Source organism: Notechis scutatus, chromosome 2 (assembly GCF_049901735.1).
Source record: "Notechis scutatus isolate UNSWTSFEM ecotype Mainland chromosome 2, rNotScu1.2, whole genome shotgun sequence".
Lineage (NCBI taxonomy): Eukaryota > Metazoa > Chordata > Lepidosauria > Squamata > Elapidae > Notechis > Notechis scutatus.
The window spans coordinates 116,987,295-117,010,652 of record NC_142010.1 but is presented as its reverse complement, the minus strand read 5'-3'; the positions used below and the strand labels follow the sequence as shown (position 1 = coordinate 117,010,652).

The following is a 23,358-nucleotide window of genomic DNA, read 5'->3' as shown; positions in this document are numbered from 1 at the left end:
GGCAGAATCTTTCCACATAACACCTCAGCATTCTAATATCAGGTGACTTTTATAGGGAGTGATCAGGGGTGTATTTGGGGTGTGTGAGGAGATAGCCTCTCTTTTAAGTAATTAGCCACTATGGGCAACCATGAGTAGGGACAGGATGACAACATATGGATGGCGACATCACAAAAATGCCACAACTTATATACAGTACTTGCCTCAAACATGAAATAACTATGGAATTTGATGACATCACCAGACCTGTAACCATTTTGACATCACTGGGGGTTTTATGGACACTGGGATTTACCTGCCATATCACTAACCAGACATTAAGGAAACTCTGGGTTGAATATGTTAGCACTTAGAACATAAGAGTTCGGGCAAGAAACTTTATACCATTCCAGACAAATGGTTGTCCCATCTCTTCTTGAAAATCTCCAGTGATGGACCACTCGCAATTCTGGTGGCAAGGCATTCCACAATTATTCTCATTGTGAGGAAATTTCTTAGTTCTAGATTGGTTCTCTTTTTAACGCTCTTCCACCCATTACTTCTTGCCCTGCCCTCTGGTGCTTTGGAAAATAGGTCGACTTCTTCTTTGTGAGAGACCCTCCAGCAGCTGGCTGGGAAATTCTGGGAGTTGAAGTCCTCCAGGCTTAAATTTGCCAAGGTTGGAGACCCCTGTGCTATATCACCCCGGTCCTTCACTTTGTTAGACTAGATATATCTACTTCCTTCAACTGTACATTGTATGCTTTAGCCTTCAGACCCCTTATTATTTCTGTTGCTCTTTCTAAGGTGTCGGTTCTTTTTTGTAGCATGGAGACCAGAATTCGATGCAGTATTCCCAGTGTGGTCTCACTAGTGCAGTCTAAAGTGACGCTATTGTTGATGCCCAAGCCATGAGGAAGATAAATTTGGGAGATGAAGCACTATGAACCATGGAGGAGGCCACAGTCCAGGAAACTTAATGTATGTATGTATGTGGTCAATAGTTATTGAATCAGCAGTTGTTGGATGAGGCATTGAATTGCTAAAGAAAGGGCCTTAGAACTGGCTCAGCCTTAGATCTGTACATCTAATCACCATGCAAGTCTTCCTGAATGTATTAACAGCCTTCCCAGAAGCGCCTTGCGTTTGAGATGAAGGAGCTAGAAAGCTGGAAAAATCCAATTATACATTTGATCGAGTGTCCCTTTTCCTCAAAGCGCCCCATAACCTTGCAATCAGATAGTGACCTTGAAAACGTAAACCTCCCCGTTAAATGGCGGGAAAACTCTCCCCCACCCTCCCCATAGGGGTGTTATCTTTTCTAACAAAAGTCACCAACGCTGTTTTCGGGTAGCGAGGCCCGGCAGCTTCCCGCGCGTTTCCTCAAGAACTATCCGCGGCCTTTTCTCCCGTTTGCAATGCCGCCTTCAGCTCCGGGCCTGGGAATGGATGGGCAGCGTTTCCCCGCCGCTCAGCCAGGCCGCTGTTGAGCCACTCGCTGTCCCAGCGGACGGCGGTCGAGGCCGGGAATGCAGGGAGCGATCGGCGCTGGCTTTCCTCCTCTCACGAGCGACACACGTGGCTGCCAACTCCGGCCTCATTTGCATGCGGGAAAGCTTAACCCTTTCGGCTCCCGGCAGACCAGCTCACGGCCGGGAAGAAGAGCCGGCGCCGTTTCTTGCGTCGCTGGGAAATGCTGGCCGGGATCCTGGGATTGCGGGGTACAAGGAAAAGCTTGGAGACCGGGGGCCTCGCTTCCTACAGCTGAGCCTGAGGAAAAGCAGTTTGGGAAACCGGTTGAAAGGGGGCGAACGTTTTGCGGGTTGCATTAAATGCAAGCGTCGTTTTAAGCACCGTTTTCATCTTTCCTGCCCAGACTCTTACAGATCAGTTCTCCAAGCCGATCCTGATGGAAACGGGGTTCAGCCGAATCGTTATGTCGGGGATTCCTTGCTATTCATTTCTCCCTATCTGGCCTGTTCCGTTTGGCCTGGGAGCAACCAGCAACTTATTCTGAGATGTCACATCGGAGGATCCAGCGAAACCACCTTCAACAAGCGGCCGAAACACCCCCCCTCCCAAAAAAAAAAAAAGCTGCCATACCGGTTGTCCGCAGCTTCCGGGCAAAATTGAGGTTCCCTAGATACCCCAGAATCAGAGGCGATCGCCATGTCGGTCTAAGGAAGACTCCTGCCAAATTGTTTCTTTCACCCCCTGCAAAAGTTCTTTGCAGCAGTAATGGAATTTGCATTCAAATATACGCAGCAACTCAGTTCGGGTTGTGAACAGCTTCCTTTTAAACAGAGCAGTTGATCGATATTTCTGAATTGGAACCTTGGTTCAATTAACAAGCTCCAATAAATAGAGATTTCGCTTTAGAAAGGGTTAGGGGGAATTTGAAGTGGGTGCACGTGTGTCCATTTATGACCGCTCTCCTAAGGAATCTTCCCTGGAAAGACGCTCCATTAAACTTGGAGCTTATTTCTGCATAAGGACAAGGTGCAAAACCCAATTCGGCGCGTATGTCTGAACAAGGCAGTCTGAACTAACAGCTGTTAATCCCCGTACTTCTCTAGTTGGACAATTATTACAAATACATTCTGCCCATTTTAGCCCGGCTACTTTTTTCTTTTGGTGTCTAGATTTCTAGCTGAGTTTCTGCAATTCCCTTAAGTGTTGATTTCCAAAAAGAGAGCTATTGTCCAGGAAATAATTGAGGCAGAGTCCCACAAACAAAAAGCAGAAATCCAGCGTGGTAGCCGATTTTAACGCAGTCGTGATAATAATATGGACCCTAAAGCCTACGTTTCTCAGTAGGAATGCAGCAGAAACCAGGAGAAAAGATCAGGACTAAGAGTCTATTTTACCAGAATCCTGGACCAAGAAGGCTTCCTTGGCACAAGCTGACTGATAATAAGAGGCTGAAGTGAACTCAGGAAGTTATCGATCGGCCCCTTCTAAAGTTCTTATTGCTGGACGATCCCGACAGCAGATGAGAAGCTCAGGAAAGGAAAGAAAGCAGACTGGGTTCTCGACGTGGGAAGGGGCTGCTGAAACAAGCTGAGTTCCTAAAAGATAGAGGAATCCTTTGGTGCCAGTTACCATGGGCGGCGGTGGGTGGGTGGGTGGGTGGGTAGTGTTGTATATTTCCAACACAGGCAGCCATTTTTCCTTCGGTACCATTAAATTATTACAGACTTTTCAGCCGCCTTCCTCAGACGCTTCCTACCGGCTGGCAACACTTGGTTTCGGCAGGTTTGATTCGCTCCAACTTTTGGAGGATTGCGTATGATTAAGTTACGTCGGATGTTAGTGACGGAACAGAGTCCATCTCAACATGCCGGCAGAAGGTGGGGCTTCTATTGGACACCGGAAAGAAAATCTTACCCTCCCTAAATTACTCCACTTGGGACGAATCAGTTGAAAAAAAAAAAAAAGATTTGGGGGAAGAGACGAATGAAGGAAAACTGATGTAGCCGTTTTAAAGGTGTGCCATTTAGCATTCAAACCAGTCTGCCATTTCATTTTGTTTGGGCTATTTGGAAGCGAGGGATTTCAGCGCGCCCTTTCTCTAGTTTGCAACCATCAGCTAGATTATCGGGCAAACCCTCTCTCTGATTTCAAGCTGCGCTAAGAATGTTCCACTTTCTACCTTTCCTTTTGCCGACAGCTGACGAAATCAGACCGGTCCGCCCTAAGAAAGAGACCCATGACGTTCGGCTTCACACATACTTGCAAACGGTATCTATAAACAGTGGGAGAAATCTTCACCGCGCTTAATGTCGTATCCTGAAGGCTCGCAGTGCTAGAGCTACTCCCGCACAAGCCTCCCTGCGCTCAGATGGGCGGACTCCCCCGGGGCTGACTTGCAGGGTTCGTCAGGGCCCCCCACCTGAAGCACCCTCGCCGCTAGGTAGCACCTAGGTAGCCGCTAGGTAGCACCTAGGTAGCCGCTAGGTAGGGGTCAGAATCTTAAAATGTGCCAAGGCCCCTCAGATTTGAGATGCATATATGGAAGGTATTGCGGACGAACGCAGGAGAGAGAAAGGCGCAGCCCACTCAGCCCCGTCCTCTTTGAGAGTGAGACGGGACGGGCACGCGGGAGGGGAGGGAGAAATCCAGGCTGATTTGAGGAGAGTGGACTATTGCAGTCTTGGGCAGCTCAAATTCACACACTATACATTTTGCAAGGGCAAAGGAAGACATCCTATATAAACCGTCGACCCGCTCTCTTCTTACCAAACTTTCTGATCCTCGGGTTTTTTGATATTTCCCTCCCGTTAAATCAAATTAAATTTTCAGATAGCAGAACAGTATTGAATTGAGCTAGACGACAGTAGGGGGCGCACTGCCGAGGAACTAGATTTAAAAAAAAAAAAAAATCCAGCCATTCGCAGGAGAAATATATGTCTAGAAAAGGGGGAAATGAAGAGTGAATTCTCCATTTTAAACGCCCGATCTTCTTGTGTTTTGAAGGCAAAGGTGATTAATAGCTAATGAGAAATGATCGAAGCCCAGTTATTTTTCCAAGGGCTGAATGTATTGGGAAAGCAGCGGGCGTCTCCGCCCTCCACTCCAGACGCCTGCTTCCCGGCGATTCCTTTTCCTAACATAGATGCAGATTAGGGGTCCCTTGGAGCGAGATCAGCCCGGATTCAAGTAATTCAGTACATGAATGTCCGCGGGTTCTGTTTTTTAGGTTAGTATGGAAAGGACCATTCCTTTACTATTGAAAATCCGCCCCTTTATTTAGATTAATGCGCTTTCTGGATTCTGTGTGGATTCCACCTGACCGCAGACCCGAAGCTGTTCTGTAACACCTGTTGACATGTTGCAATCCGACCTTGGAAAAGAATTGTCCTGTGCCCTTTGCAGAATCAGTGCAATATGGAGTGCGTGCGCCTTTTGTGGTGTGTTGGCTGTGCGAGATAAATATCTACGGTAGATTCCTGTTCACGTTGCCCACAGGACTGACTCAAATTTTCATCAAATTATATGGATTTCTGCCATAAAACACCCCATTCATTTACTCTCTAAAGTTATTCCGCACAGAAAAGGGCATTTCTGGGACTCTCCGTTTTTCCATTGCCAGCCTAGAGATGGAGCTTTTCCCTGGCATCTCCGTTTTGCTGATTGTCCCACCAGTTGTCATAGGATTGCTCTGCAGTACCCTTAAGATTCTTTGCCTAACTCCCGGGAGGACAATTTCGGTTCTTCACCCCCAAAATTTTTATTTTGGTCTCTCCTAAAATCTATGCCGATTTTGGGGAAAAATAGAATTCCCCCCACCCATCACAGATTGCTGTTTTCCTTTTCTCATAGCTTCCCCCCCTCCCTATCCAGAACTGATTGGCTTCCATGGTCTCTGGAGACCCAACTCAGGCAGTTATCTTTCTCCTACGCGTTGCAGTCCTGCGTCTTCCGTGGGATCGAGACCCGAGGACTAATAAAATGCAATCCTTGCATCAACCCAGGCGCCCATCTCTGCCGCCTTGGCCTCCTGCCCCTTCTCCGCCTTTCCAAGCTTCTCCCGCTCACCTTCCACTCTACTTCCAAGAGCTCGTCACACCCCTCTCTTTCGACCTTCCCCCCCTCTCCCGCCCTGTGCGCGCGGCGTCAGTTAAAGTGGCCGAGCTGCACTAAGCAGGTGTAATAATCGAAGAGATAGTCCTGGTGTTCGGGGAAATTAAAGCCCAGAGGCCTTTTTTAGAAGGAGATTGCAGCTAGACGAATTATTTCATGCATGTTATCAGAGATTAATCCGGACTTAAAAGATCAAAGCTGAAATCCAGCCGCGAACTCGAAGAAGCTGTTGACTCTCAAAAGGGAAGGTAAAGTGTCAGAAAGCCTACACAAAGAACTTCGCATTTTTCAAGTTCACCCCCAAAGACGGCAATCTGTCCCGGGACTACCCTCTAAAGTTCCCGGATCTCCCAATCCAAACACTCATCGCCACCAGTCACCCCAAAAAGCTGTTCTCCCGTGGCAAAAGGACTCCGTGGCAAGGGAAAGTAAACACAGAAATAAGAACATGAATTAAGAAATAAGAACATGCTGACAGCGCCGCACCAAAACCCCATGAAGTAGGTGGCTTCGGTTAACTTTTTCGCCCTCCTGGTTGGCCCTCGACGTTCAAAATCGGGGGTTCTGGGCTACATCGCTCAGGAGGACGAGGCAGGGGTGGTCTCCGTGGCCCTGACGCTGCTATGACATCGGGACTGTATTTCGACCCTGGCACTGCCCGCACTTCGAAGCCTTCCAGGCGGGGGAGGGGACCGAGGGTGGTTTGCTGATCAACGGAGCAGCCAAATCTTAGCTAACATGCATACACACCCCGTCGCCTGCAAAAGGGAACGGGAGGGGTGGAGGCAAAGCCCCTCCTCCCGCAAGTCCTCTCCCTTTCCCTTTTTCCCAGCCCTCGAAAGCGCCGAGCCAATCGTCTCGCCGCCTTCCTCTTTGACAGGCAGCGAGGCCCCCGCCTCCTCTGACGTCCCCAGCAGGATTTGCATGAGTTGCGCTGCTGCGAAAGGCTGCAGCTCAGTCGTCTGGAAAAGCGAAGTGAGCGGCGAGGAAGACTCGTCTCTCTGCAGGACGCAAGCCGCGGTTCCCCCCCCCCCCACCTCTCCTCCGGATCGCGTCCGTCCCCGAAAACAATTCTACAAAAATGGAGCTGCCGGCGGTGGGGGAGCATGTCTTCGCGGTGGAAAGCATCGAAAAGCAGCGAATGCGGAAGGTGAGCGACCAGCCAGTCTTGAAGCTCAAGGGTGGAAACTGGAGAACAGCCGAAGGGGAGGTTGAGGGAAGCCTTCCAGAGATCTCTCCGGTTCCTGACATCTTTTTCTCCTTCCCTTGCAGGGCCGAGCGGAATATCTCGTCAAATGGAGGGGATGGTCCTCTAAGTAAGTCCCGGGAAGGGAATCGGGCACCGGGTGTCCTTAACGTGGGCTCCGCTGTCGGATCCAGCCCTCGCGAATATTATGCCACGCTCCAGGCACCCCAAAAGTGTCTCCGTTTTTATGCATGGGTTAAAAAGGGAGAGCTCATTAAGTGGGGAGGCGGCAGAATAGAAAGAGGAGGCCGGGGGGTGCAGAGCCAGCAGCTTCAGGGGAGGAAGGCAAGGCGGACTGATGTGCAGCAGTTGCAGAAAATGGCTCCTTTCCCTTGGAAAGCAGGCTCCATATTGCAGAACCGAGCAGCCCCGGAGATCGGAGGGGGGGAGGGGAGAGAGGGGAGGAGAAAACCCATTTAAAAAAAAACACACCCATGCTTGAAATCCTTGAATCTACTCGGGATGAAGAGGGCGGCGAAAGGCTATCACTGTCACCAGGTTGCTGTCCTGCTGGCAGTGAAGCTGCACATTTTAACCCGAGCAAATCCTCCGCTTGGGCTACTTTTGCTGGATCGAAGGAGCTGCAAATGAACTAAGGGATATGGAGCGGGGCGGGGAGGGGGTTGAAGTCTGAAACGATGGAGCCTGGGGGGGGGAGGGGGTAAAGGGGCCGTCAGATTTAGAAATAGCGGAGGGAGGGATAAGCCTGGGAGTCTTTTTGGCCGGTTCCCTGAGGGGATCGGCGGGGCTTTGAACCCCGTTCTCTATAATATGCATGGAATTCCTCTGGAATAATAACTGCACTAAATACACAGATCGGCATAACCTCTCTCCCTCCTGCCATCCGACCCATCCCCCTCCTTCGGGTTAGCGCCAGTCCTGAATGCGCAGTTTGAAACAGGTCCTAGAAAGCGGGAAAAAGAAGGGGGGGGCGGTGCCTATTGCAACCAGCTTCTAAAATGGCCCCACCGCACAGAGGACGGATATCAGAGCGAATCAGGGCTCGTTTCCCAAAGATTGCTGCATGACTAACTTAAGCTATTGTTTTAATGTGTAAAATAGACCAAAAATGCCATGTTTTTATATTTTGCAAGATATAACACGTGGGAGCCGGAGGAAAATATCCTGGATCCCAGGCTGCTAATCGCTTTTCAAAACAGGTGAGTTTGTCTGGCTGTGGGAGCCTGGGGTTGCTGACAAGAATTCTGGAATTCTGGCCCCAATCCTGTTTATTCGCAGGAGTTGCTCCTGCAGCTGGCTGGGTGGGGGGAGGACGAAGGAGCCAGCGAAGGTGGAGGAAACTGCGCCCCCCCCCCTATTTGGGCTGTGCAGGGCAAGTCGGAGGGAGCGTGGCAGCCTTGTGCAAGTCGTGCTGCATGTTACGGAACTTCAGTTTTAACCCCTGCTTCACTGCCTGGCGGGACTTCCTTTGCAGTGCGAAGTTGCCTGGCTGAAGCTCGCTGCTGGCTTGTGGCGCCCTGCACCTGACAGAAGGGAGAGGCGGCGGGTGTGCGCTGCCTGAGCCCTGCTGCTTCTGCGCTTGGCAGTTTTTGCCAAGCTTCCCGGGGTGGAATCGCCACCGCAAAAGTGCCCGCGCAAGAGGCCCCCCTTTCGCCCTGTCTAGCTCGGTGACAGCTCGCAAAATGCATGCATACCAGGCGGGGTCTGGGGAAACTTAGGAGGAGCATGGGGAAGGTTGAAGGGCTGGGCTACACACAACACAAACACACACACACACACACACACACACACACACTGTCCCTGACTGCGCGCCTGATTTCCTGCAGGATCTGGAACTTGAGGCAAATGTCATCTTCAGGCCTTGAGGAAGAGGCAGCGATGGTCCTCTTGCTCTTGCCTGAGCTCCTAAAATGTGGCCCCGTTGCCGGAGCCCCTATCCTGCTTGGAGGCTCCGACCTAACCTTGGTCTTGCAAAGGATTAAATGCAGGGACATTGGGAAACCCTGGGTCCCCAAGTTGCAGGGGGCGAGGAGAACCTGCACCCCTCAGGTGGCTTCTTCTCCTGCCCTTCCTTCGTGGCACTCTGGCCAGTTGTAGTGACCTTCCCTCTCCTGCATTAGGTTGATAATTTGGTTTGGTTCCTTTGCCGTTAAGCAAACCGGAAGAGGGGAGCAGCAGTATCCCCCTCCCTTCGCGTTGTTGGTGAATGGGCGGCCTCTGAGGCTGCGGTGTGGAGAAGCGCCTTATCATGTGAATCCTAATGAGGTGATTAGCATCCAGTGCAGTGCCTTCTGCAGCCACCCTGGCAGTGCCTGGGTGGGAAGTTGGATGCTTGTTGCTGATAGTTCCTATAGCACTGCAGCCTGTTCTTCTTCTGGGCCGAAGCTCATCTGGTTTGCCATTTCCTGCAAACTACTGCATATTGCTGTTTGTTCAAAAACTGGATTTGTCTTTTGGAGCCTTGCCTGCTTTTTTTTTTTTGTACTGCATGCTTGAGTACTGTTCTGCTTTAATGTGACCCAACGTCACTGACCTCAAAAGTAAGTGCTGATTTGTTCTTGAATGGGAGACCACCAAAATACAGTACAGATTTGGAATTAGAGGAATGCCTTCTATGACAGTGAATGGGGCAAAGCAATGGAAGTGAAGAATAGTTTTTCATGTTCTAAATAGTTTTATTTAGCTGGAAGCAGCTGTGTTTTCCAGGAGATTTGAAGGGCTGGCTTGCACATCTGAAGCTTCTTTGCTTTCCAATAAAAGCTGGTTCTTTTGGCTCAGAACATATTCTGAAGCTGTAGTAGAAGCTTCATAGAACATGGTGGGACTTACTTTTGAGGATATTTGTAAAGCAGCAGTGTCAGTAAACTCAAGAGTTTGCTAGCAGGTTCGGATTCAAATTTTTAACAAAATAGTAAGCCAGTTCATAAATTGAGGTGTGCAACGGCCTTCAGAAGAAGTTGGTTTCATGCTCAATTGAAATTTGAGCAGATAGAGGAATGGTTTGCAGGAAATGAAAATAGCTGAAATCTAAACTGGCTCTTTTGGATGTTTGAGCAGTACTAGTGACATTCTGGGCCCTGTGGGAAGGAGAAATTTTCAGACTTGCCTGTATCTTTATAGTTCTTAAAATATTTTTTTTTGCCTTGGTGATTTATATTTGGAGTGTGCATGCCTATATTAGCTCATTCCTGTGTCTTGATGTGTGACATAATTCTCCCCCCCCCCCAAAAAAATCTTGGCTTTTCCACTTTCTGATCTGCCCATTTAATATGTGCTGTATGAAAATACATAATTTCCCCTCCCTTCCTGCTTATTTCTGGATGTCGTTGCTGTCTATAGCACAGGCCCTTGAGGGGGAGCCATGCTTACTGACTGGTATTAATTCCTGTGACCTTTCAATGTTTCCTTGTGTTTCCTGTAGTCTCTTCCTGCTGCTGTGTTCTAAACACTCAGGGCGGTCCCATGTGTCTCTCCTTAAAAGACATGGTGATTCAGTGAGGCTTATTCCCAGGAAGTCTGCCTAGGATTATCACTTTCATCTTCTGCTTGTATTAAACTAGCATAGTTGATAGAGGTCCATTTATATGTATATGCTTCTGAAGTCAAGCATTTCTAATTGTATTTTTGTTGGTTTTTTTTTTTTAAATCTTTCTTCAGGGAGAGGCAAGAGCAACTTATGGGATACCGCAAGCGAGGACCAAAACCAAAGCCACTGGTAGTTCAGGTAAATTCAATTAATTGTGCTGCTTTTCTTTCATTGGAGTAAAATAAAATAATCTATACTAAAAGTGAAAGTAATTGACTCCCGGAGGAAGGTGGAATCTTGCTGAACATGCTGACCTGTTCTTTTTTTTCTTTTAAAAAGAGAGGTTTTGTTGGTGACTAGTTTGTTTTCCTTCAATTAATTAATATTGCCTTCCTTTTCTAGTGTATATCCCAAGGGGGAGAATTTCATCTTGATTTCATCATGTTCTCAGAGACCCATGTGCACAATTGCCTTGTTAACTATAAATGCCTTAGGAAGCCCTGTTCTATCCATTCTTTGTCTGTTACAACCAGCAGACCCAGCAGCTTCAGAAGGCCCCAGGGCCAAATGCAGACTCTAACATGGCACAATATTCGTCAGGCTTGGGCTGAATCCTGAAAACCCATAACGGTGTCTTCCAGATTTAAAAGGTTTCTGGGAAGCAGCAGAAGGAAGTCTGTTGGCTACAACTCACTGGCTTGCCTTCTCTAGGAAAAAAAAATCCTTGCGATTAGGAAGGGTGATGCCTAGTTGGGGTGTAAGGATTAGCAAAGCGAAGGGCCAAGGAGCCACTGGCCAGAGAAAAGGCATGCAGCTGGAATGGGTAGGATGTTTTGTTCATCTGTATTCCTGGCGGCTGCTTTTCCTTGGCTTACCACATTTCCTGCTGCTTATGTAGTGTTTTTGCCTTTGTGCCCAAAGGGGTGATTGGGCGAAAGAATGCCTTATTTCCTCTCGTCTCCTCTATTGCTCTGTCCAGGGGAAAGTTACAGCAAGAGCATCCCTTTATCATGACTTCCTAAAGTCTTCTGAGCTGTCAAGCCAGATGTTTCTTCTGATCAGTTCCAGAAGCTTTTCTGAAATTCCTAATGTATTTGCCCCCCCTACAGCTGCCATCTTTTGCACGTCGCTCTAACATCCTCAGTGGCCTGCAGGACCCAGCCGTGGAGAACAGGCCCAAGCTGGATCTCAGCAGCTCAGGCAAAAGTCAGCAGCATCAGTACGAACTCAACAGCAAGAAGCACCATCAGTATCAGCCCAACAGCAAGGAGAGCAGCATCAAACACCAGTCGCACAGCAAAGGGAAGTACTACTATCAGCTGAACAGCAAAAAGCACCACCACTATCAGCCGGACCCTAAGATGTATGAACCTCACTACCAGCCTAACAACAAGGAGCCACAGCAAGGACAGGCCTGCTTGGAGCACAGCAAAAGCCCGTTAATGTCCCAGTCGGACAAGTGGTCCCACGGCTCCACAAAGAGTTTGCTGAATCCTATCAAGGGTTTGAGTGGGGTTGAAGGAAAGAACGGAGCAGAGAAGAACCTCTCCAGTGGCACAGGGCCACCAACACCATCTCCCCGGGAGGGGGTGACCAGCAACGGCATTGGTGGCAAAATGAAAATTGTGAGGAACAAAAATAAGAATGGACGCATTGTGATTGTCATGAGCAAGTACATGGAAAATGGCATGCAGGCAGCAAAGATTAAGTCTGGAGAGCCCCCAAAGAAGCGGGTGGCCGAGGAGAGGACTACTAAAAGAGGGTCTGAAGAGAGGCAGGAGTCCTGGAAAAAGCCTGGGGAGGAGAAGTGGCTGAGTAGTGGTCTCAGAGGGAAAGCTGGCACCGAGGTCAGTCAGCTTCCTCCTGAGGTAAGAAGCAGCCCTTCCAAGACAGTGGCCTCAAGCCAAGAGCTGCCTGTTCCTGAGCAGCAGCCTCTGCAGCTGACCACCAAGCCCAACCTGGTTGCCTGGGCCCTGGATCCCAGCCAGCAGGAGCAGACCTCCCCTACCCCAGGACTGAGCCTTTCACCCAGTTATGGTGGCTCCCGGAAACGCTGCCTTTCTGAGCCCCATGGAGACAAGGAGAGCGGCAAGAAGCGCCTCACTTCCCGGAGTATCAGTGCCCCCACCTGCCTGAACTCTCCTACCCCGGAAAAACTCGAGTCCCCGGCCTTTCCCACCTCTCAGCCTGAGGTCATCCTGTTGGACTCTGATTTAGATGAGCCCATAGACTTGCGTTGTGTCAAGGCTCGGGGGGACAGAGAGCTTGGTTTAGTGCAGGTGAAGCCGGAGATTGTGCCGGTATTGTCACCAGAACCGTTGGTCCCAGAGCCGGAAAAGCAGGTGGAGCACTTTGAAGTGGAGGAGGAAGAGGAGCCCGTGCAAGAGTTCAAGCCTTTTTTTGGGAATATAATAATTACGGATGTGACTGCAAACTGCCTGACAGTGACCTTTAAGGAATATGTGACAGTGTGAGGAGCTTAGGGACAAGCTCCTCCTCCTGGCTCTCTCCCTTGGCAACCTGGCTCCTCCCCTAAGATACCGTTCTACCCAGAGAAACTCTTTGGCACTGCGGAGCAGCAGCAAAGAGCAGGCCCTCTCGAGATCAAACACACTTCGCTGCCTGGAAGAAGGGAGGGTTGGGTGCAAGGCTTCCCTTCGGCCTTCAGGGCTTCCTGCAAGGCGCTCTTGGCCCATCAGAATCTCGGGCTCCAGGATGCACCAAGGGGTGCCGGCTCCCCAGTTAACTCACGGGAGAAGAGTTCCATAGTATTATATTTTAACAGTGCTAACTTGTTCAGTGGTTCATGCTCCCGTTTGTATGTGGTGTTGCTAAAAAATGTATTGTTTGAACTGAAGGCAGGCCTCCCCAGGTGGGTCATGCGATTATATTTATTTGTAGGTATTTATATAATGAAATATAAAAAGCCTAGATTTATGGAGTTCCCTAGATTGCCCTATATATATATATAATTATATTAAATACATATATATTATATATATATAAAAAGCTATATCAGAATATTCCCTTTTTAAAAGCCACTTCTCTTTTTGATTTCCTTGCTCCTTGTTTTTGTAAAACTGCAGGACCATCATTCATACATACATACACACACACACACACACACACACACACACACAGAGAGTTGGTGTGTGTGTATGTGTGTATGTTATGTATACCGGTATATGTAAATACATATACTGGTACATTACATATACATACACGTATGTATACACATATGTATATGTATACATACACACATGTTTCTATCTCAGTGTGCAACTCCCCCCCAAATAATCGAAAGCTATTATAGAAATTGCTGCTACTAGAAATGTCTAAACTATAAGCTTCCAATTATTATGAATTGCTTGAATGTAAATATTAAATGGTAATATGTGGAAAGTGCATTTGATGTTCTGCAGCTGGCCTAGGCCGGGATGGCAAAGGCTAGCTGTGAAGCAGGAGGGCCTCAGCCCCTGACAGGCACCTTGGTGCCTTCAGAAACCAGAGGGAGGAGGAAAGTAAACTCTGTGTCATGCAGTCATTACAAAGGTCTATAAACCTTTCAAAAAACGACAGGTGGTGTGCAGTCCTTTTATTGAAACGTTGGGAGATCCTGAGGTCTGGCTGCCACACAGGCAGTTCAAGTGGCCAACCTGGCTGCTTGCTTTTCAGATGCAGGCAAAAGTGACTCGTGTAATAACCTTGTGGTGCCGCAAATGGGACTTCACGGCACACGAAGTTCTCTGAGAGTCCTCAAAAGCTGGGCTTGCGAGTGATAGGTAAGCAGTTTTGCTCTGGAAGGCTTTCTGAAATTGTGCAGGAAAGAGGGAGGAGCCACGCACATTTATTATTACCAGGCTGGTTAGTACATAATGGGCTGGAACATGCTATTATCTTGCTCGTGGCGTTCTATACCTAATAGAAAACATGGGTATCTTAAGAAGTCAGTTTTAATTTCTTAAGTATAATGAATCATTGAGATGAGATAATAGTAAAAGGCTTCTTTCTCCACCGCCTGTGACATCTAAGCCTTAACAATGATTTATAAGAACCCGATGGGTGCTCTGGGGTGTGTGCAGGAAGGTGAATTTTATATAGGTAGCATTTACCAAATCATTCTAGCTAATTTCCCAACTATAGTTCATCAGGATGCTGCTCACCATTAAGCAAGGAGTGTCCATTTTTGCCTATCCTTGCATGTCATGCAGAGATAAAGAACATGGCACAGTTAGTGGGTAGCAACAGCAGCAGCTTATTTGCTGTAAAGGTTATAAAGAAAGCCAAATAACAGTCTTCCTCAAAGAATGCGGTCGAGCTGTGGTAACTGAAACCCCTGATTCAGAGGAAGTTTCATAACCCCAAAGTAATACATCTTTTGTCTCTGAGAAATCAAAATTAACTGAAAAGAATACTCTCCTACCAGATGTCTCCAGGATAAGCCCTGATCAGCAGAATGGAAGGTGCTAGCCTGCACCTCAGCAAGTTGTTGGTTTCTCTAATTCAGCATTGTCAGTACCAGTAGGAAGGCTGCTTGGGGCTTTCTGCTCGCTAAGCAGGTATTTGGTCTCTGAACTAAGGGGTGTGTGGAAGAATTCTTTGAAAGTTGGGCCTCAGCTGTAGAAGCACGGAGGATACACCAGATCTGAATCTGAATAATCATCAAGGTTGAAGCCCTTTGCTGAAGATACTGGGTTTGGAGGGATGGGGGAGACACTCTTTTGTGAACACAATGATAAGGAAATTACAGTTCCCATGTTGCCCTGTGGTAGGATAATACATGTTTAAGGCAGCCATACCATTGCTGCAAAGCAAATAAGAATGTGAAGGAATTAATGCTAATTCCCATTTGGGCAATCAAAGATGGGGGGGGGGGCGGAATCAATCCTTTCTTGGAAGCAAAATGAATTGAAGGAGGACATGCTTTCCAAGAAGCACACCTTCGATTAGATTATGTGTCTGACTCATGCTAGCACCTCTCTGAGAAAGAGTGGAGTAACTTTCATCATGTCATAACATTGAACAACAGTTCATGGAAATTGAACAAAGTCTCTTTCAAAAAATGTTGGAAGAAGGATAAAAAACAACACAGTGGCAGTAATCTGTCCAATTAATGGTTTGATTTGGCTTAAGTGCTCAAAAGCAACCCTCAATTTTTTTTTGGGGGAGGGGATTTTTTCTCTCCTACATGTAGATATACTTCATTTTTAAAAAATAAAAAATAAACCTGCTTTCTTCCTGAGCCAAATTTGTTAAATATAAACCAGTAGTAAACTATTGCAATAATAGGGCAATGTATATCTATACAGAAACAAGTGCCATTGAACTGAATCAGATTTCCTTCAGGTAAGTGTGTGTTGGTGTGTAAGAACAAAGTTGGATTTCCCAATTAAAATTTTAAGAATTTTGGGGAAACTCAAGGGGAAACCTTTTTTAAATGAAACTATGTTCCCATCTTCTGCCTCATCTGTTTCTTGTGAGTTGGTTTATTACATTTATTCATAATTTAAAGGTAGAAATTGAGGAGGGGGGAAAGCCCTTTTATTTTTCAAAATAAAAATGCTGTGTTCCCAGCCCCTGCCTCATCTGTTTCTCACGAGTTTATTTATACCCAACTTGAGAGAGAATTCTGGTTTCTGAATCTCAAGCTAAGGGCTGAGGTTTTTTTTTTTTTTTTGAGAAACCAAACAGGTTCTTATCTACTGATCCTTCACTTTAAAAAAAATAGCAATGGAAAAGACAATCAATTCAAATAGGTTAGTGAATTGTAGCTAAGACAAGATTCTTTGGATTTAATTGCTATAGTATTGTCAAGTGGAAAACATTTTTCAAAAACTGAAAAAGTACCAAACCATGAAATGGAATATTCCCCTTGCAGCTCCTACATTGTGCCACACTTCCTGTATCAGAAATGTGTCAGTGGTTATGAGATGAATCTTCCTGTTTCTCTGGCAACCCTAATTACATTTAATACCTTTAATCATTGGTGGCTAGCAGCTTGTGCAAAGTGCATTATAGCTTGTATATTAAAAACAGCTTAATTGCAACTTGTTTTGAGCTCATCCAAGTGCTTGCATACTCCCTCTCCCTTCTCCATATCACCTAAGCCCTGACTGATCTGAACAGAAAAGCTGAAAAAGCCCTGAGTGTTTTGGCAGAGTTTGTGGGATGTTTTGATGAACGCCATTTCCTGTAAGCATTTCTTGCACTGAAGAAGTACAAGTAACTGACAGGCAGCTTCAGGTGCATCTGAGATAGGAAGTAGGCAAAACGGATGGGGCTCATCCGCTGGTCAAATAGCGAAGAAAGAAACTATATTTTTAGTGTGATATTTGCTGTTCAGATTTGCTTGCTGGCAGCTGGAGACCAGCGACTGAACAGAAGTAGTTGTACTCATACTCCTGCAGCTGGCTACTTCTTGTGAAAGGAATGCAGCAAATGGGAAGGTACAATAGATAAAGGACTTTAAATCGGGTTATGGTTTGGTCACGGGCTGCAACAGAGAGTTAGACAACATGGTGGATCTTCATTATGCTTAGAGCAAAGTTATTAACTTCAATTGAGCTTATCCATCTCATTTTAATGTCAATTTAGATCTGTTAGAAACTTTAAACCAACATACTAATTATCTCAGAAGTAAATATCTCATTAATATTTAGATGAAAGGCCATCACACAAAATCCTAGGGCTGTAAACTAGACTGAGAAGTTGGAAATAACATCCCATGAGAAGACAGTGTCCACCCTATTAGCCCCAGGACAATTTAAAGAAATCAATTAAGGCCTGTCCATGAAGTCATCAAAAGTTCAGCTCCACAGGGTCTCTAATGGGACCAGTGTAGTACAATGGTCATGTTGTTCAAAAGACTGAGGAAACCAGGTTGAGATCACCTTCGATTACGGAAGCTTTCTAGATTACTTTAGGCCATTCACTTTCTTACAAGCCAATCTGCCTGCCAAAGAAATTGTGGGGGGAAAGGTTAAAGTGTGCAATGTATACCATTTTGGGGTTTAAAAAGTACAAATAAATAAGTACTTTTATTTACATAATTCACCTCAGGAAAATTTAGAGTAGCCTAAACCAAGCAGCAAGTCTCCCACCCAACACTAATGAATCTACAACCTGCTTGGTTTTAGCATTGTCTAGGCTTAAATTGTGACAATAAGATAAGAGGAGAGGAGATGAATAGCTACTAAAGTCTCAAATGCATTTTCTTAAGCGTGAGTTGCTTGATGTTGAGTCTGCAGTAGGGACCTGTGGGAAATCCTAAAGCACTGGAATCAGGCATTCTAACTGGTATCTGAGGAGTGCCACTTGGTTTACGTTTGAACTCTGTATGCTAAAGTGGTCAGGCACAGATGGCAACATGAGTGCACAGGAAGATTCAGTACAAGAAGCTACTCCTATTGAGATTCCATCTTCTGCGCATATCATAAACACTTAGAAAGACATATTTCCTCCTATAAGTTGTTACAAGCCGTCTAGATAATAAATGGAATGAATGATTGGATTGACATACTGTGCAAAACTATGGTATAATGTGATTGATTTTACATTGAGCTTGTAGCATGAATGCATCTGTATTTGTTAGCTGTGACTTATGATTTAATACATTGCAGCCAGACATTCATAGCTTATTCTGCAAAGTATGATCCAAGAAACCACAATTTAGTCCGACATATGAATACAGCCCATATAAAAGCAAGTTTGCTCATTATTCCACACACTGAAATGTCCAGAAAGGGTACATATTGCCATGGGCAAATAGGCGACAATATAAATTCAATAAATAAATAAATAAAACCGTATGTGGCTTGTTTAGATTTGGCTCAGGATTTCTACAAACCCATTTGGTTGTTTCTTATTCAGTAAATCATAAGTAAGTACGTTATGACTAAGAATCAGCTCTGAAGTTGGAACGCTAAATTGTCATAAGAGTTTAAGAGGGACTAATTTCTGTAATACATAAACTGGGGGGGGGATCAGCTCTGGGGCAGCTGTTTGTACAGTTTATTAAGACTCTGTAATTTGGGTGGGGCAATTTCTCCCTTTTCCCAGCTGTGTGATGTAAATGGAAGGAGATGCCAAGGGCATTCCTCTGGCTTGCATTTCTGGCACACTCTCTCTGCTTCCCAAGTGAAAATAAGGGATTATCTGTCCCAACATATTTTCTCTTACAAATATTTGTGAAACACGTTTTGACAGAATCTTGGAATTCTTTTTTTTTTTTTTTTTCAGTTTTGGCATTTTAGCATCCAAAAATTTCATGTTTTGGATTTTTTAAAAAAATAGTTACGAATGTGCTTAAATTATTAATTTTGCTTATGTTTTTATCAAATTGTCAGCTATTGTTCAGAGTTGCCATGTAAAAAAAATTCCTGCATAAACAAATGGAAAGAAACATTTTTCTCATGGTGGAACTGAAGTGCACAGCAATCATTCATCTTACAGTACTTTAGGTTTGTAGCTTTGGGATGGCATGCTTGTTTTCTGGTTATTGATATTTATATCTCACTTTTATTTATTTTTCTAAACAACTCAAGGCAGCAAATGTACCTAATACTCCTTCCTCCTCCTATTTCCCCCACAACAAGAATCCTGTGAGGTGGCTTTGACTGAGAGAAAGTGACTGGCCTAGCTGGCTTTCATGCCTCTGGCAGGACTAGAATTCACAGTCTCCTTGTTTTTAGCTTGGTGCCTTATCCATCATTGCCACACCAGTAGTTTTTCAACATTTATGTGCCATTTTCTAGTTTTATACAGCACCACTAAGCCATAATTAAAAGCTACTCAGAGTCATCTCGAACTGTGAAATGCGTGACACATACATTTAACAAAAAATACATAAATAATCTAATGATACTGAGTCCTCAAACATGCTAGGTTAAACTGTTGTTGTTCACATATGGTTCAGCATATTGTCCAAGTGTATCCAAGAAAAAAAAATTACATCAGGTCATAGTTAAAATTATACAAATAGGACTAGTGTAACTAACGGTTAACTATTTCCCCCGGGTTGTCTGGATTATGAATGCTTCCAATATGGCAGCAGAATTGCAATAATCTGAAGCTGGCAGGAAGAACTTGTGAATGTAACCATGGGGATGATAAAACCAAACCACATAAATAGATTCTCAGACCTGGACTGAAAAATAAATGGACAATCAAAAATATTAATTCTTGGCTGCTTTTTTCTTATTCAGAGTTTTGTGGCCTAGTAGCATAACTCTTTTTAACCTTGATGGCTCTGCTCTCGGAGAGATGTTATTTTTAGTAGAATTGCACTAAGGCAACTCAACATGAAATGCACAAATAAATAAAGTCATAAGATACAAAAAAATGCACACCTAAATCACATTTACACCAACTTCATTCACCAAGGTATTTTTCTATTCTAGCTAGCTAAACATAATTGCTTCTACCGTATTAATCTGTTGTTATATATGCTGCTGTGTTTTTTAAACTCCTAATCTTCTCTTTGGAGGATCTCATTAAGTCCACCCCAGCCACAACTCCAACATCTCTAACATAATCACATGCATTACTTATACAGTTATCTATTAATGCAGGAAACAGTTCAGGGAACTTCCTGCTTAGCATTGAAAGCCGGTGTGGTAGAGTGGTTATGGTGCTATACTAGGAGCAGAAAGATCCAGGTTTTAGTTCTCCTTTGAGCATGGAAGCTATTTCCTCCCTCTCAGACTTAATCAATGATTCTAGGCAAGCACAGAAATAGCCACCACTACAACACAGGACAACAAACAGTAAGGACAATTCTTTGCTCAATGTTGAATACTTTTCTCAACAATGTGCTAAACTCAGTAAATGTGCCCTTCTTCAGCATAACTCACAATACACCACCTGAAGTTGCCCATTATTGTCTCAGGTATTATTTCAGTCATAATTCTGCCTGACACCTTCCCAAGCAACCTTAAGAGAGCCAGTCACTTGCTGTCTTTGCATTCATTCTTGCTATCTTCCCTTTCTAGAGGGGAATACCAATCAGAAGTCATAATTTCAACTGTGTAACTTGGAGGGATTTTTCACACACATTCCATAAGTAAACAATAACTATATTTCAACATTTCTCCAGTTATTCCATTTATTTTCGTATAAGTTTTCTTAAATGATAAAAATGCCTAAATGCTCTTCAGTTGAAATGCCTAAACTGAAGGCATTTATGGACTTCCCTATCATCAGGTTTTCTTGGGCATCAACATTTGTAGCCCAACATTTCAATCCTGTTCCCCAACATATCACTATTTTTGCATGCACATCTGTAAGTTATTCTTCATTTGGTGTCATATGAATAATTTCAACACTTTTAACTTAATTCCATTCACTGCTACAGGGTCCTTGGTTAACTCTCTCCATCTATGTCCTGTTGAGCTATATTCTTTTTAAACTACTTTTTCTCTCTAGAGACTTCAACAAATAATTTTATTGCTGTAAGCATACAGAGAGCCAATTTGATGTGGTGGCACCAGGCTAGACACTGAGAGGCTTTGGGTTCTAGTCCACGTTAACTGGGTGAGTTTAAGTTTGAACAGTTTTCTCAGCTCTAGGAAGGAGACAATCACAAGCCCCTGCTGAGATCTTGCCAAGAAAACTGCAGGGATTACTCCGTGCAATCACCTGGAGTTGAGACTGATTTGAAGGCACCAAGAAAAGTATAGTATACAGAAAAGAACAAGGCAGAAATAAAGAATTAAATGTAACAAAAATACAGGAAAAGAAAAAAGTGATACATCACAGAATACATAGATATAAGAAAATAATTCACTTTTTAAACAACAAAACAAACATTGACCACATGAAAAGATACTTGGTTGCTTTTCCTGCTTGTTGATGTAAAACAGATTCCTAGGTAGAAAGTGAACACATACAATATTAACAAACCAAGATTTATAATCCAGCATAGTAGAATCTTTCTATCAAAATAAACCAACATTTTATGTTACAATCCATGCATGATAGATTCAGTGTTCATCTTAAATCAACGTTAGAAATTTGGCCTATTTAGCTCAACATCTTTAAACCTTATTCTTCTTCTGACATCATATTAACAAATGTATAAATGTTAACACTAGTGGGGCAAGCCCCAAACAAATGAAATAATACCTCCTTTACCATTTTACCACAAATTGAAGTTGCCATCCAAATTTAAATTTCCTTTGAAGTGTTGAAAAAACTCAAAAAAGAATATTTGTTGAATTAAATGCACCTAAGCAACAAAAGTTGCACATTTCACTTAAAATATTGAGCAATTTATTTTTAAACAACTTATCAATTGTTTATTCTGAATTTTTAGTAAATTACCAAAATCTATTTTTATTACAGGTAGTCCGCAATTTATGGCCATAATTGAACCCCAAATTTCTGTTGCTAAGTGAGACAGTTATTGTGAATTTATTTGTCCCATTTTACGACCTTTATTGTCACACTTGTTAAGGGAATCACTGCAGTTGTTAAGTCAGTAACACAGTTAAGTGAATCTCACTTCCCTATTGGCTTTGGTTGTCAGAAGGTGGCAAAAGGGGATCATATGACCCCTGGACACGGCAACCGTAATAAATACTAGTCAGTTGCCAAGCATCTGAATTTTGATCATGTGACCATGGGGATGCTGCAATGGTCATAAGTGTGAAAAAGGGTCATAAATCACTTTTTACAGTGCCATTATAATTTTGAATGGTCACTAAATGAACTATTTTAAGTTGAAGACTAGCTGTATATCTTTCAGTTGTTTATAGAACTCCACTATAGGTTTGGAAACATCTCAAATTCTTTAAATCAAAATAATTCAGGAAATTCAGACACTGGTAAGAGGTTCTTTAGGCCAGGGGTCTCCAACCTTAGCAAATTTAAGACTTATGGACTTCCACAAGTCTTAAAGTTGCTAAGGTTGGAGACCCCTGCTTTAGGCCAAACTGTATGACCAAAATATGCTTTAACTGTATGTATTGCCTTCCACAGACTTGGACAGTCCAAATTCTTACTGCAGCACTGAAAATGCTTTGACAGGCTGCTTGGTAATGACCTGGTATAAAGCACTAACACCACAATTTGCCTACTAACTCAAAAACAAGAACAGTTCATCAGCAATTTCAAGCTAAGATTATTATCCCTGAGTCTTCATTTTTCACACGAGGGATTGAAACTTCCTTCACAACCACATCCAAATATAACCACATCACAGACTTTAACGCAGACAATAGACTTGTTTTTAGATCAGAACAAAACCTTTGTTCATATATCAAAATGGTTAAATAGTAACTTTCTAACTGTGTTCATAGAGCTTTTTCAGAAAACCTTCATACTTCCATATAAAGATGAAAGCCAAAGTAGAAAGCTTAAATACATGAGAGCTGTGAGGAATGTCTGGGCATCACACACAATTTTTTCAATATCTTATCAATTTGCTTTTAGAAAACTGGCAGGTATTGCAATGACTTACCTGTCAATGAATGCTTCAGCTTCAACCATAATAACACAAGAGCACACAATAGATACAAACTCAAGGTTAACCGCACCAAACTTGATTGCAGGAAATACGACTTCAGCAACAGAATGGTCAATGTCTGGAATACTCTACCTGACTCTGTGGTTTCTTCCCCAAACCCCAAAAACTTTAACCTTAGACTGTCTACTGTTGACCTCACCCCTTTCCTAAGAGGTCTGTAGGAGGCATGCATAAGCGCACCAACGTGCCTACCGTCCCTGTCCTATTGTTTCTTTTATTTTTCTTATATGTACCCATTTCATGTATTCATAACTATGTATATACTTATACCTATTATCTTGTAAGCGATTGACAAATCAAAATAAATAAATAAAAAATAAAATAAAAACATATAGGACATCAGTACTGGAACGATAACAATGGAATTAGGGAATAGTAACATTTATCCTTCATTGTAAGCTAAAACCATTTTTAAACGGCTAATAATATCAATATTAAATTGGAATAAACAAAAATATTTAGCTGTACATACATGGAAAGTTTCTTTGTGCTAATTTCCCAAGGCACTTGAAAGAATTAAAGCAATATGTAAAACATCAA

The 23,358-nt window shown here is 44.1% G+C and overlaps 1 protein-coding gene across 1 annotated transcript; it reads left to right on the top strand.

Annotated features, from left to right (window-relative positions):
* Positions 1–6,512: 6,512 nt before the first annotated feature.
* CBX4 (chromobox 4) lies at positions 6,513–13,871 on the top strand. Its single transcript, XM_026667274.2, has 5 exons — positions 6,513–6,712; positions 6,835–6,878; positions 7,903–7,968; positions 10,427–10,493; positions 11,405–13,871. The coding sequence occupies exons 1-5, from the start codon at positions 6,644–6,646 to the stop codon at positions 12,767–12,769; spliced, it is 1,611 nt and encodes a 536-aa protein (XP_026523059.1). The 5' UTR covers positions 6,513–6,643; the 3' UTR covers positions 12,770–13,871.
* The last annotated feature ends 9,487 nt before the right edge of the window (positions 13,872–23,358 follow it).